Source organism: Glandiceps talaboti, chromosome 7 (genome assembly GCF_964340395.1).
Source record: "Glandiceps talaboti chromosome 7, keGlaTala1.1, whole genome shotgun sequence".
NCBI classification, from domain to species: domain Eukaryota; kingdom Metazoa; phylum Hemichordata; class Enteropneusta; family Spengelidae; genus Glandiceps; species Glandiceps talaboti.
Genome location: NC_135555.1, coordinates 27,100,670 through 27,115,122, shown reverse-complemented (window position 1 = coordinate 27,115,122; position 14,453 = coordinate 27,100,670). Strand labels below are relative to the sequence as shown.

The 14,453-nt window shown below is 37.6% G+C and overlaps 1 protein-coding gene across 4 annotated transcripts in view; it reads left to right on the top strand.

Moving 5' to 3' along the window:
• The window catches only part of LOC144437110 (uncharacterized), an 80,533-nt gene extending 66,553 nt beyond the window's left edge, over nucleotides 1–13,980 (top strand). Inside the window, exons 6-8 of one of the 4 annotated variants that reach the window (XR_013480990.1) lie at nucleotides 4,282–4,416; nucleotides 5,385–5,552; nucleotides 12,710–12,730. Coding sequence is in view for 2 of the 4 variants with exons in the window: in XM_078125962.1 (XP_077982088.1) it covers nucleotides 4,282–4,416; nucleotides 12,710–12,821 (247 nt within the window). In the remaining 2 variants the exon portion in view is untranslated. Of the gene's footprint in view, nucleotides 1–4,281; nucleotides 4,417–5,384; nucleotides 5,553–11,430; nucleotides 11,864–12,709 lie in introns of those variants that run through there. The other 3 variants (XR_013480989.1, XM_078125962.1, XM_078125963.1) reach the window with 3 other exon arrangements.
• Nucleotides 13,981–14,453: the final 473 nt, after the last annotated feature.

The following is a 14,453-nucleotide window of genomic DNA, read 5'->3' as shown; positions in this document are numbered from 1 at the left end:
AATAATGGTTACCTTGGTGAATGACATCATTAATTACAAATAATGGTTACCTTGGTCAGTGACATCATTAGTTACAAATAATGGCTACCTAGGTGAATGACATCATTAGTTACAAATAATGGTTACCTTGGTCAGTGACATCATTAGTTACAAATAATGGCTACTTTGGTCAGTGACATCATTAATTACAAATAATGGTTACCTTGGTCAATGACATCATTAGTTACAAATAATGGTTACCTAGGTCAATGACATCATTAGTTACAAATAATGGTTACCTTGGTCAATGACATCATTAATTACAAATAATGGTTACCTAGGTCAATGACATCATTAGTTACAAATAATGGCTACCTTGGTGAATGACATCATTAGTTACAAATAATGGCTACCTAGGTCAATGACATGATAAGTTACAAATAATGGCTACCTTGGTGAATGACATCATTAGTTACAAATAATGGTTACCTTGGTGAATGACATCATTAGTTACAAATATTGGCTACCTAGGTCAATGACATGATAAGTTACAAATAATGGCTACCTTGGTGAATGACATCATTAGTTACAAATAATGGCTACCTTGGTGAATGACATCATTAGTTACAAATAATGGTTACCTTGGTGAATGACATCATTAGTTACAAATAATGGTTACCTCGGTGAATGACATCATTAGTTACAAATAATGGCTACCTAGGTCAGTGACATCATTAATTACAAATAATGGCTACCTAGGTGAATGACATCATTAGTTACAAATAATGGCTACCTAGGTGAATGACATCATTAGTTACAAATAATGGCTACCTAGGTCAGTGACATCATTAATTACAAATAATGGCTACCAAGGTGAATGACATCATTAGTTACAAATATTGGCTACCTAGGTGAATGACATCATTAGTTACAAATAATGGCTACCTAGGTGAATGACATCATTAGTTACAAATAATGGCTACCTTGGTGAATGACATCATTAGTTACAAATATTGGCTACCTTGGTGAATGACATCATTAGTTACAAATAATGGCTACCTTGGTGAATGACATCATTAGTTACAAATATTGGCTACCTAGGTGAATGACATCATTAGTTACAAATAATGGCTACCTTGGTCAGTGACATCATTAATTACAAATAATGGCTACCTTGGTGAATGACATCATTAGTTACAAATAATGGCTACCTTGGTGAATGACATGATTAGTTACAAATAATGGCTACCTAAGTGAATGACATCATTAGTTACAAATAATGGCTACCTAGGTCAATGACATCATTAGTTACAAATAATGGCTACCTCGGTGAATGACATCATTAGTTACAAATAATGGCTACCTAGGTGAATGACATCATTAGTTACAAATAATGGCTACCTTGGTGAATGACATCATTAGTTACAAATAATGGCTACCTAGGTCAATGACATCATTAGTTACAAATAATGGTTACCTTGGTGAATGACATCATTAGTTACAAATAATGGCTACCTAGGTGAATGACATCATTAGTTACAAATAATGGGTACCTAGGTCAATGACATCATTAGTTACAAATAATGGCTACCTTGGTCAATGACATCATTAGTTACAAATAATGGCTACCTTGGTCAATGACATCATTAGTTACAAATATTGGCTACCTAGGTGAATGACATCATTAGTTACAAATAATGGTTACCGAGGTGAATGACATCATTAGTTACAAATAATGGTTACCTAGGTGAATGACATGATAAGTTACAAATATTGGCTACCTAGGTCAATGACATCATTAGTTACAAATAATGGCTACCTAGGTGAATGACATGATAAGTTACAAATAATGGCTACCTTGGTGAATGACATCATTAGTTACAAATAATGGGTACCTTGGTGAATGACATCATTAGTTACAAATAATGGCTACCGTGGTCAGTGACATCATTAGTTACAAATATTGGCTACCTAGGTGAATGACATCATTAGTTACAAATAATGGCTACCTTGGTGAATGACATCATTAGTTACAAATAATGGCTACCTAGGTGAATGACATCATTAGTTACAAATAATGGCTACCTTGGTGAATGACATCATTAGTTACAAATAATGGCTACCTTGGTGAATGACATCATTAGTTACAAATAATGGCTACCTAGGTGAATGACATCATTAGTTACAAATAATGGCTACCTTGGTGAATGACATCATTAGTTACAAATAATGGGTACCTTGGTGAATGACATCATTAGTTACAAATAATGGCTACCGTGGTCAGTGACATCATTAGTTACAAATATTGGCTACCTAGGTGAATGACATCATTAGTTACAAATAATGGCTACCTTGGTCAGTGACATCATTAGTTACAAATAATGGCTACCGTGGTCAGTGACATCATTAGTTACAAATAATGGCTACCGTGGTCAGTGACATCATTAGTTACAAAGAATGGCTACCGTGGTCAGTGACATCATTAGTTACAAATAATGGCTACCTAGGTGAATGACATCATTAGTTACAAATAATGGTTACCTTGGTCAGTGACATCATTAGTTACAAATAATGGTTACCTTGGTCAGTGACATCATTAGTTACAAATAATGGCTACCTAGGTGAATGACATCATTAGTTACAAATAATGGCTACCTAGGTCAGTGACATGATTAGTTACAAATAATGGTTACCTTGGTCAGTGACATCATTAGTTACAAATAATGGGTACCTAGGTCAATGACATGATTAGTTACAAATAATGGTTACCTTGGTGAATGACATCATTAGTTACAAATAATGGCTACCTTGGTGAATGACATCATTAGTTACAAATAATGGCTACCTAGGTGAATGACATCATTAGTTACAAATAATGGGTACCTTGGTGAATGACATCATTAGTTACAAATAATGGCTACCTAGGTGAATGACATCATTAATTACAAATAATGGCTACCTAGGTGAATGACATCATTAGTTACAAATAATGGCTACCTTGGTGAATGATATCATTAGTTACAAATAATGGCTACCTAGGTGAATGACATCATTAGTTACAAATAATGGCTACCTAGGTGAATTACATCATTAGTTACAAATAATGGCTACCTAGGTGAATGACATCATTAGTTACAAATAATGGCTACCTAGGTGAATGACATCATTAATTACAAATAATGGCTACCTAGGTGAATGACATCATTAGTTACAAATAATGGCTACCTAGGTGAATGACATCATTAGTTACAAATAATGGGTACCTAGGTCAATGACATCATTAGTTACAAATAATGGGTACCTTGGTCAATGACATCATTAGTTACAAATAATGGCAACCTAGGTAAATGACATCATTAGTTACAAATAATGGCTACCTAGGTGAATGACATCATTAGTTACAAATAATGGGTACCTTGGTCAATGACATCATTAGTTACAAATAATGGCAACCTAGGTAAATGACATCATTAGTTACAAATAATGGCTACCTTGGTCAGTGACATCATTAGTTACAAATAATGGTTACCTAGGTGAATGACATCATTAATTACAAATAATGGCTACCTAGGTGAATGACATCATTAGTTACAAATAATGGTTACCTTGGTCAATGACATCATTAGTTACAAATAATGGCTACCTTGGTCAGTGACATGTTTAGTTACAAATAATGGCTACCTTGGTCAGTGACATGTTTAGTTACAAATAATGGCTACCTAGGTGAATGACATCATTAGTTACAAATAATGGCTACCTAGGTGAATGACATCATTAGTTACAAATAATGGCTACCTTGGTCAGTGACATCATTAGTTACAAATAATGGCTACCTAGGTGAATGACATCATTAGTTACAAATAATGGCTACCGTGGTCAGTGACATCATTAGTTACAAATATTGGCTACCTAGGTGAATGACATCATTAGTTACAAATAATGGCTACCTAGGTGAATGACATCATTAGTTACAAATAATGGCTACCAAGGTGAATGACATCATTAGTTACAAATATAGGTGAATGACATCATTAATTACAAATAATGGCTACCTAGGTCAATGACATCATTAATTACAAATAATGGCTACCTAGGTGAATGACATCATTAGTTACAAATAATGGTTACCTAGGTGAATGACATCATTAGTTACAAATAATGGCTACCTAGGTCAATGACATCATTAGTTACAAATAATGGCTACCTAGGTGAATGACTTCATTAGTTACAAATATTGGTTACCAAGGTGAATTGCTTTATTTTCAAGTGTGATAGTATTATAACCAGTATTTTGATTTTTAGGGGAGAAAATGGTGCTTCAAGTTGTCGGCGTTCTTCTCCACCACCAGAAAGTGAAAGTAGTTTGGCAGAGTGTGAATATCCATCTGCCGCAGAAGCTGACCAAATACAGCAAAATGGAGACAGTGAGAAATCTAGGTACGTCTGAGGTCAATTCAATATGTCACAATTTGAGTCTGGGTAAACTGAAATATAGAAATTGTTAGAATCACGGAATGTTAAAAAACACACATTATTTTACTGAGTGTTGTATGGGTGATTTTCTTAAAGGGCTGTATTTTGTCTAATATGGAGGCATGTTTGCTTTCGTAAAACGGCACTACTGAAATGACTATATGTTGTCAATTTCACATCGCACATCAGTCATCTGCTATGAAATATTTGAGTAAACAAACGGAAAAAAATTCTACCGAACACTTATTGTACGTAAATACGTGATGTTTAGAACTAGCAGCATTTATTTGCAGATTAATTATGCAACTCCATCTGACTTGCACAATCATGTATTAACGGGACGGGTTCCCCCAGTCACCCCATTACTTTTCCAAGTACATTCACATTCAGTCTCACTGAAAAACTTGAAGATGGGAATATTTTAAAATTAAAACCCGAGAACAAGTAGCTAAAATGTAGATCTCAATAGCAACTTGTACATAAATGATATATTCACAGATACATGTACCTCAAATGCTCACAGTGTTTGAACTTTTATGGGTGTGATGCTCGCATGTCAGCCTAAAATGAAGCGTTAAACTTATAATCAAGAGTCAACACAAAGGAAATCCACAAAATCTGAAGAGAATATTTTCAGGGCTATCTCGGCAACAACTTCTTTGATAGCAGTTTCTGTAAATACAGTGGCGAAGACATCGTGTGCTCTAATATAACGTATCTTTTCACATAACGAAAACATATTTCACATGTGTTAAATTTTGGGCAATATGGCAGTTGAAATAGCAAATTAACTTCTCGTTCTTCTAATATTTCATGTGAGTTTGGCTCTGCAATTCGACCTTGAGGAAAACCCAAAAGTAGCAACATTTTGAAACTGGTAGTACACTGACATCTCTCTGACGTTTTTAGTTTGATGTTTGCATTACCCTTAGAGAAATTGTAGCGATTGCTTCCAGTTAACCATCGGAACGGAAAAAGGCTCAAAAACAGAAGAAATAACCCTCAAAATCACTGTACACACTACAATTATTGCAGCTAGTATAAGACATGGTGTGAGTTAACCACGTAAATGTTACATGGAAGGCAGATTCATTGAAGAGGTGAGCAATGTGGTACATCAATCATAATAACAATATTTATGATTCTTTGCTGACTTCGATGTTTGTTTTTATATATTGATGGTCCTGAATAAAGATTAGCAAGCTTACGAAAGTGTGATAGTAAAGTTGAGTATATAAATACAAATATGTTTATGCCAACTTATAACCAGTACATGAAATGGTTTCTTCTGGACAAAGTTTTATGACTTCACCCGTGGTGCTACACCACTGCTCTAATAAACAAGAAAGGCCTAAGTATGTGGCAACATCAGTTACAATATAAACATGTGTCTCGGTAATTGTTGATTGAACTCTCAATATTGCACACTAATTAAGTTGACAACATCATTAAGTTGCTGTCTGGGAAATTACTGCGATGACTGTATAAGTTACACTTGTTACATTTAATCTGATTAAACAGTCATGTAGAATTCATTCCAAATTTACTGTATGCAATTATTTTTTCTCTGTCTAATTGTGATCAATTTCAAAAAGTCTAATATTTTTCCTATTAAACAAATCAGTTTTCTCAGAAAGTTTTCCCTCCAAATATTGATAAAAAAGTTAGAAGTAAAAATAATCAGACACTTAGATCATATTAATTTTGTCTTTTAAAAATCCTAGGAGGTAAACAAAAATTTTGTGATATTCAACAATTTAGATAACTATGTTTTTGCTAAGTTATTGGAATGTACATCACCCCATCAGGGTGGGGTGATGTATGTTTTGGGAATCCAGTAAACAGGGTGGGGTGATGTATGTTTTGGGAATCCAGTAAACAGGGTGGGGTGATGTATGTTTTGGGAATCCAGTAATGTGGGGGGGGGGGGGGGGGAGGGGTAAGTTTGGGTAATCCAGTAATGTGGGGTGGGGTGGGGTGGGGTGAGATGGGAGGAGGGTACGTTTTGGGAATCCAGTAATGTGGGGTGGGGTGGGGGTAAGTTTTGGGAATCCAGTAATGTGGGGTGGGGTGGGGGTAAGTTTTGGGAATCCAGTAATGTGGGGTGGGGGTAAGTTTTGGGAATCCAGTAATGTGTGTGTGGGGGGGGGGGGGGTAAGTTTTGGAAATCCAGTAATGTGGGGTGGGGGGGGGGGGTAAGTTTTGGGAATCCAGTAATGTGGGGTGGGGGTAAGTTTTGGGAATCCAGTAATGTGGGATGGTGGGGGGTGGGGGGGGGTAAGTTTTGGGAATCCAGTAATGTGGGATGGGGGGGGGGGGGGGTAGGTAAGTTTTGGCAATCCAGTAATGTGGGATGGTGGGGGGGGGGGGGTAAGTTTTGGGAATCCAGTAATGTGGGATGGGGGGGGGGGGGGGTAGGTAAGTTTTGGCAATCCAGTAATGTGGGATGGGGGGGGGGGGTAGGTTTTGGGAATCCAGTAATGTGTGTGTGGGGGGGGGGGGTAAGTTTTGGAAATCCAGTAATGTGGGGTGGGGGGGGGGTAAGTTTTGGGAATCCAGTAATGTGGGATGGTGGGGGGGGTAGGTAAGTTTTGGAAATCCAGTAATGTGGGGTGGGGGGGATAAGTTTTGGGAATCCAGTAATGTGGGATGGTGGGGGGGTAGGTAAGTTTTGGCAATCCAGTAATGTGGGATGGGGGGGGGGGGGTAAGTTTTGGGAATCCAGTAATGTGTGTGGGGGGGGGGGGTAAGTTTTGGCAATCCAGTAATGTGGGATGGGGGGGGGGGTAAGTTTTGGGAATCCAGTAATGTGTGTGTGGGGGGGGGGGGGGGGGTAAGTTTTGGAAATCCAGTAATGTGGGGTGGGGGGGGGGTAGGTAAGTTTTGGAAATCCAGTAATGTGGGGTGGGGGGGGGTAAGTTTTGGGAATCCAGTAATGTGGGATGGTGGGGGGGGGGTAAGTTTTGGCAATCCAGTAATGTGGGATGGTGGGGGGGGTAGGTAAGTTTTGGCAATCCAGTAATGTGGGATGGGGGGGGGGGGGGGGTAAGTTTTGGGAATCCAGTAATGTGTGTGTGGGGGGGGGGGTAAGTTTTGGGAATCCAGTAATGTGGGATGGTGGGGGGGGGGGGGTAGGTAAGTTTTGGCAATCCAGTAATGTGGGATGGTGGGGGGGGGGTAAGTTTTGGCAATCCAGTAATGTGGGGTGGTGGGGGGGGTTAGGGGTAACTTAAGAAGTCAAACCGCTGAACCAATTACCAAGATATTTGGTGCGGTCATTACCTTGGGTGTCTAGTTGGGAAATTGTTCAAATCAAAATGATCTTACCACCGGTTTGTGATCTGGGTCAAAAAATGTGATTTTTGGTCAAAAAACTTCAACTCAAAAACTATTGGGCTGAAATTTGGGTGAAACATTCTTCAGAGTGTTTTTACTAAGAATTGTTCATAATATGATGGTCCCATCAGTGATGTGCAAATTCGGGCTAAAATGTTGTTTTGGTTAAAGATTCATTCCAAAACTACTGAGCAGATTGGGCTGAAATTTAATGGGAATGCATCTAGGGATATATGGACGAAGAAATATTAAGCATACAATGATTCCATGAGTGGTATGCAAATTAGGTGTAAAAATGTTCACTTTTGGTCAAAAACTTATATCTCAAAAGGTACTTGGTCAATGAGTCTGAAACTTGGTGAGATGTTTCTGAAAGTGTTACTCTGCAGATTTTCTTCAAAACATTGTGACAGAATTGGCCCTAGCAACCATGACCACACCTTTAGCAACAACCAAATGGCAGTATATTTTGGTCAAATAACAACATCATCTGGTAGACAAATGAGTAAACATTCAAAACATGTATGCAAATACCCTGGCAACCATGACCACGCCCATAGCAACAGCCAAATGGCCATGTATTTCACAAAGATAGCAACAGGGATTCTTAGACAATTGAATAAACATTCAAAAAATGTATGCAAATACCCTAGCAATCATGACCACGACCATTGCAACAGCCAGATGGTCGTGTATTTCACAAAGATAACCGGGTTTAATAGACAATTGAATAAACATTCAAAAAATGTATGTAAATGTACCTAGCAACAAGACCACGCCCATAGCAACAGCCAAATGATCACAGATATTGCGAAGATAACAATGGGGATTAATAGCCAATTGAATAAACATTCAAAAAATGTATGTAAATATACTTAGCAACAAGACCACGCCCATAGCAATAGCCAAACGGCCGTGTATTTCACAAAGATAGCAACAGGGATTCTCTTAGACAATTGAATAAACATTCAAAAAATGTATGCAAATGTGCCTGGAAACAGCCCACACCTATAGCAACAGCCATATGATCATGTACCGGAGTTTTCCAAAAACAAGCCCATCCGTAAAGTTGCCCATGGGTGATCATTTGGCGGGTGGGTGTCTAATGGGTTTTTCAGATTCACTACGGCAAGAATTTTGCCTTGTTATATTGGTAACATTAGTTTTTATTTAGTTCGAATGGTCCATTGAAAAAACCCATAAACTTAGAGTGCCAATAAAAAATGGACGTTTTTTGCACGAGAAGAATGTGATCGTGAAGGTAGGTACAGACACCTTTGTGCTGAGATCGATCAACAAGCCGGCAGATGACTCATCGAGATCCGCAGACATCACTGTCAATGCGACACACTGCGTCTAAAAATAGGTCAGGGTGATTTGCATGGTGAGTGTGCACACAAAGTGAATTACATCGAGTGAGAGTTGAAGTAATGTGTAATGTCATGTATAAATGAGTTCATGGAGATTTAACGAACGGTACAAGGCTAATGTCAAGTTTATCCAGGGGTGAACAAATCATTTTGTGAACTGGTGGTCCCCGAACCAGTGATTAAAAAATGCAGTGGTCCTGCTGAAAAAATTAGTGGTCCCAAGTCCCACTAATGTGAAACATTGAATCTTGCCTATGAATCTGTATATTCAGATGTACATCACTTTTAGTTGAACAATATCCAATTTATAATAATAGATATAAAGTTGACATGCTTGGTTTCAGTCAATTGACAATTCTATTCTATTTGTAATGGTTATTTTTGAGGCATCAACGAAAAGAAAAACCTCGAATGACGACTTAACTTGGATCTCACTAAGGATCAGGAATTGACAGAAATATGTGACAAGAACATTGGAAAACTGCAGTATAATGACAAAAGTTGTACTGCGTTTTGTCAAACTTGTCGGGAAAACCCAGACATTTGCTAACAAACCATCACAACTGTACAAAGAAACTGACCCCTTCAAAGTTGATCCTATAAAATCTCACGAAAAAAAATAGGAACACATACATTGCCTGACTAGAGAGGGAGTCCGTGTGACGGTATCGAGATAAATTCAAATTCGCCAGTCCTCGAGGCTTTGGCAAATATCACACTACAGTGCTAAAAAAAGATACTTCGTTGACTATCTGTAACTCTAGAATCAGACTGTTCATTTTGTGTCATGCTGGTCAGTTGTTTTCCTATAAATCCATAGCTCAAAAGATTGACCATTTTCCGTGTTGTCCATTTAAAACTTTACAGCCATTCGCATTTCAGATCGGGTCTAAATTATTTACCAGATGGGTAGCCACACCGCAAATGTACTTGAGAAATGGTAGCTTATTTGAGAGGTATTGTGGACGTCCTATATTTACAGATAGTAACAGATACGATATGGTAGGAAATGCCTTGGCGCATACCATTACTCTCTAGGGTTGGTCTTAGCACATTAATTTTAGTTACACCTTAATTGCATGTAAGGAGAAAATGAAACAGGTGGCATATATTTTTGATCGTGTAATGTTTTATATATTACAAAGTAAATGATAATAAGCAGCATAAATGCTTAGATTTGGAATGCATTTGTGTTTTGTGTTTAACAAGCAATCCACACACCCGAAATGGAATGAGCCACTACGAGCCACTATGCACATGCATTGGATGGGAGACTTCATTTCATGAAAGGGGCTCTACTATAAATCATTTGAAGCTGCTTTATGAATAAAAGCAATAATAAAATCAATGCTGATAGAATGATAGCAAATAAAATGTTTCATTTGATATATTTGAATTATTATAAAATGAAATTATTGTTCTTGTCTTCCTAATTGTTGTGTCCCTAAACTGGTATGTCCCTATTAGCAATGATATGAGCCACATGGCTGTTGAGTGTTGACTGCCAAATAATCACCCTGAGCTTCTACTTAGTTCCTCTGTTGTGGTTCCGAATTTGCTGATTTTCCGAAAAGTGACCCAGGGCTAGTTTTCGGAAAACTCCGGTATATTACAAAGATAACATCAGGAATTCATAGATAAGTGAACAAACATTCATAAAATGTTTACAAATATGTCTAGCAACATAACCATGCCCATAGCAACAGCCAAATGATCGTGTATATTGCAAAGATATCAACAGGGTTGGATAGGCAACTGGATAATCATTCAGCAAATGAACACCTACACCTAGCATGGATTAGCATGTGGGTAAACATGCTACAACGCCATTGGCACTATTTTTAGTCCCCGCCAGACAAAGTCCGGACGGGGACTTATGGATTGGGTTCAGTCCGTCCGTCCATCCGTCCGTCCATCCAGAGCCATTTCTTGGAGATGCCTGGACCGATTTTTTCCAAACTTGGTACAGGGACAACATACTATGGCATACATATGCACGTCAATTTGTTTTATGATACGATCCAATATGGCCGCCTAGCAGCCATTTTGTTTGCGATTTTTCCATGTCCAAATTGTTTACATGGCCGATGTGAAACCTAGCTTGAATATCAATGCGTATATATTGTACACTCCATTCTCCATTCTGGGCATTACACACAAAGATGTCTATCATATGATTATGAACCTGTAGTAAACACCTAACTTTGTATAATGTCTTACACTTCAGTACCACCATTCGGAAATTTTAATTTTTCTGTTTTACTGTTTTCAGAGCCTTTCGCAGTTTATCCACAGAACTTGAACAAGACCTGTCAATGGTTCATTTGGAGCAGATTACAGCTTTATACAGCAGCAGTTACAAGGATTGACCAACCATACAACAATAACTATAAAACCACACTACAGAAAAATATGTTGAAAAAATGTACCTACAAACCTGGCTTTTGTCTGGTGAATTAGATAAACAAATGTTCAACTTATTGTGTCACTCTATGCAATCTGTTTCAACATGGCCATACTAGGGGATAGCAACAAAGACCATAAAACTTAGTTAAACTAAATCAGATTGAAATTTACAGAATTTGAACTTTCAAACTATGTAATAAAAAAACCCAAAACATTTTATTTACATGATGTGCCACAAGCATGTGAAGATTAATTTCATCAATTTCAGACTGCGGTTTACAGTGTAAATGTAAATGACATAAACAAACAGTATTTCTGTTTAGTTGTTGTGTTTATATACTCTTTACAAAGATTACTACAAAAAATAAAATAAAATCGGCAAAACTTGCCAACAAAATGACACATTTACTGATTTCAATTATTGTAAAATTGGTTAATTGTCTGCATCAATTCCCTGAGTTTCTTATTTGGTCTCCATCTTTTCTCTGAGTTTCTCATTTGGTCTGTGATTGATGGATGAGGGAACTTAGTGATTGATAGATGTGGGAACTGTGATTGATGGATGGATTGATGAGGGAACTTGGTGATTGATGGATGAGGGAACTTAGTGATTGATGGATGAGGGAACTTAGTGATTGATGGATGGATTGATTGATGAGGGAACTTGGTGATTGATGGTTCAGGGAACTGTGTGATTGATGGATGAGGGAACTGTGTGATCGATGGATGAGGGAACTTGGTGATCATAAAACAGTATGGGGTTATGCTCTTAGTTGTATGTTTTTGTAAACAAACATGGTTACCCTAGTAACAGGATGGAAAATCTGCTGAAACTGGCGTAGATTTTCATAACCCTTACAATAATTTTGGTAGGGAACTTTGCAAAATACTATACTTGGGGTAATTGTGGTAGACTAAGATTACACTCTCCCTGTTACTACTAGGTGTGTCTGACATTCAAGTTGGCTGTCATGAGATAAGAACCAATATTACATTGAAAATATCAAGACTTAATTAGCTTCATAGATGTTTTCAAACTTCTGTGATATAATGTGACTACTAACCAAATAATCATTAAATTGTTATTTCATTTTTTTCAACACCAAAAATGTATATATGTCTGACACTGTTCAATTTACTTACAGTGTAACAACACCAGAACAGCCTGAAGCTCATTGGGGCAATGCAACAACCAAAATACCTGAGGACTCGCTCATAAAGGAGAAAGTAAAATTTCCCCACAATGCTGTGCAGTAGAGAACTAAAGAATGATGAGAAGGAGGAGGTACAGGGTAAATGCAATTTTGATCAGTGTAAGAATGGTAGAAAACAACTCCAAGATAATACACCTGTGTTGTTCAGACAATCAAATCTTGACAGACCGGTAACTCCAAGATACTGCACCAGTGTTCAGACAATCAAATCTTGATAGAGCGGTAACTCCAAGATACTACACCAGTGTTGTTCAGACAATCAAATCCTGACAGAGCGGTAACTCCAAGATACTACACCAGTGTTGTTCAGACAATCAAATCCTGACAGAGCGGTAACTCCAAGATAATACACCAGTGTTCAGACAATCAAATCTTGACAGAGCGGTAACTCCAAGATACTACACCAGTGTTGTTCAGACAATCAAATCTTGACAGAGCGGTACACCATGTTAGTGATTAATAATGTCTCCTTACAAACTAGTGTATACAGCAATGATATACAGATAAAAGAGTCTATTTCCATCTTTGAATATTTTTAATGATAGTGAAAAATGGCTCTTTTAGTCTGCCTTTTTGTTTTACATAGACTCAAGCTAGCTGGCATAACCATGTCATAGCCCACAAACTTGGCCAGCTGACTTGACCATGTCATAGCCCATAAACTTGGCTAGCTGACTTGACACTGTGTTACTCACCAGTTTGTCAAGCCACATATATTTGGGGCTATTTTTTCCATGAATGTAGCATGTGTGAGTTCTCCACTAGTCAGAAATATTTAATGTGGACGTTTTGGCAGAGCAGGAAGGTTTTGTGAAATGATTTTGTGTAAACACTGAAAAACAAACAAAAACACTAGGTATTGTGTCTTCCGACTGTTCAATCACGATATAAAAATGTACAATGTACATAACAATCTGTGGTTCCTACATTATTGTATGAAGCTCAAGAAGTGAAACCCTTCATTTAGAGCACTGAAAGTACCCATATCTCTTATGCTGAGAGGGCCCTTTTCTCACATTCCATGGCCCAATTTAAACCAAAGTGTATGGTTTCACATGGTAGTATTACACCGATATAGTTGTTCTTTTGGAATTTATTTTCAATTGTTTGTGTATTTATTGTTGTGTAATTTCTTAGAGTCATATTAGCTAAAGTACATTTTGGAATAAGAAAATTTGTAGCACTTGTTCCCTAAAATAAAAATGAATGTATTCCACTTTCTGAGTCCATGTCAAAATCTGAGGGCATCCCAAAGCCAGCAGTTTCGATTTATGCAGGTATCCCTAAGCCAACAGATTTGATTTATGTAGGGCATATTAACCCAGCTTATTTGATTTATGTGGGTATCCCTAAGCCAGCTTATTTTATTTATGTGGGTATCCCTAAGCCAACATATTTGATATATGTGGGTATCCCTTAGCCAGAGTATTTGATTTGATGTGGAGTTAACCTATCCATGAATATGTTCAATTTATAGTTTGATAGTTACATGAAACAGCCCCAGGGGTAATAGCTAATCAGTAGAACAGCCCCAGGGGTAATAGCTAATGAGTAGAACAGCCCCAGGGGTAATAGCTAATGAGTAGAACAGCCCCAGGGGTAATAGCTAATGAGTAGAACAGCCCCAGGGGTAATAGCTAGAGAGGGAAACCGGCATTTCCTTTGAAGCATGTGG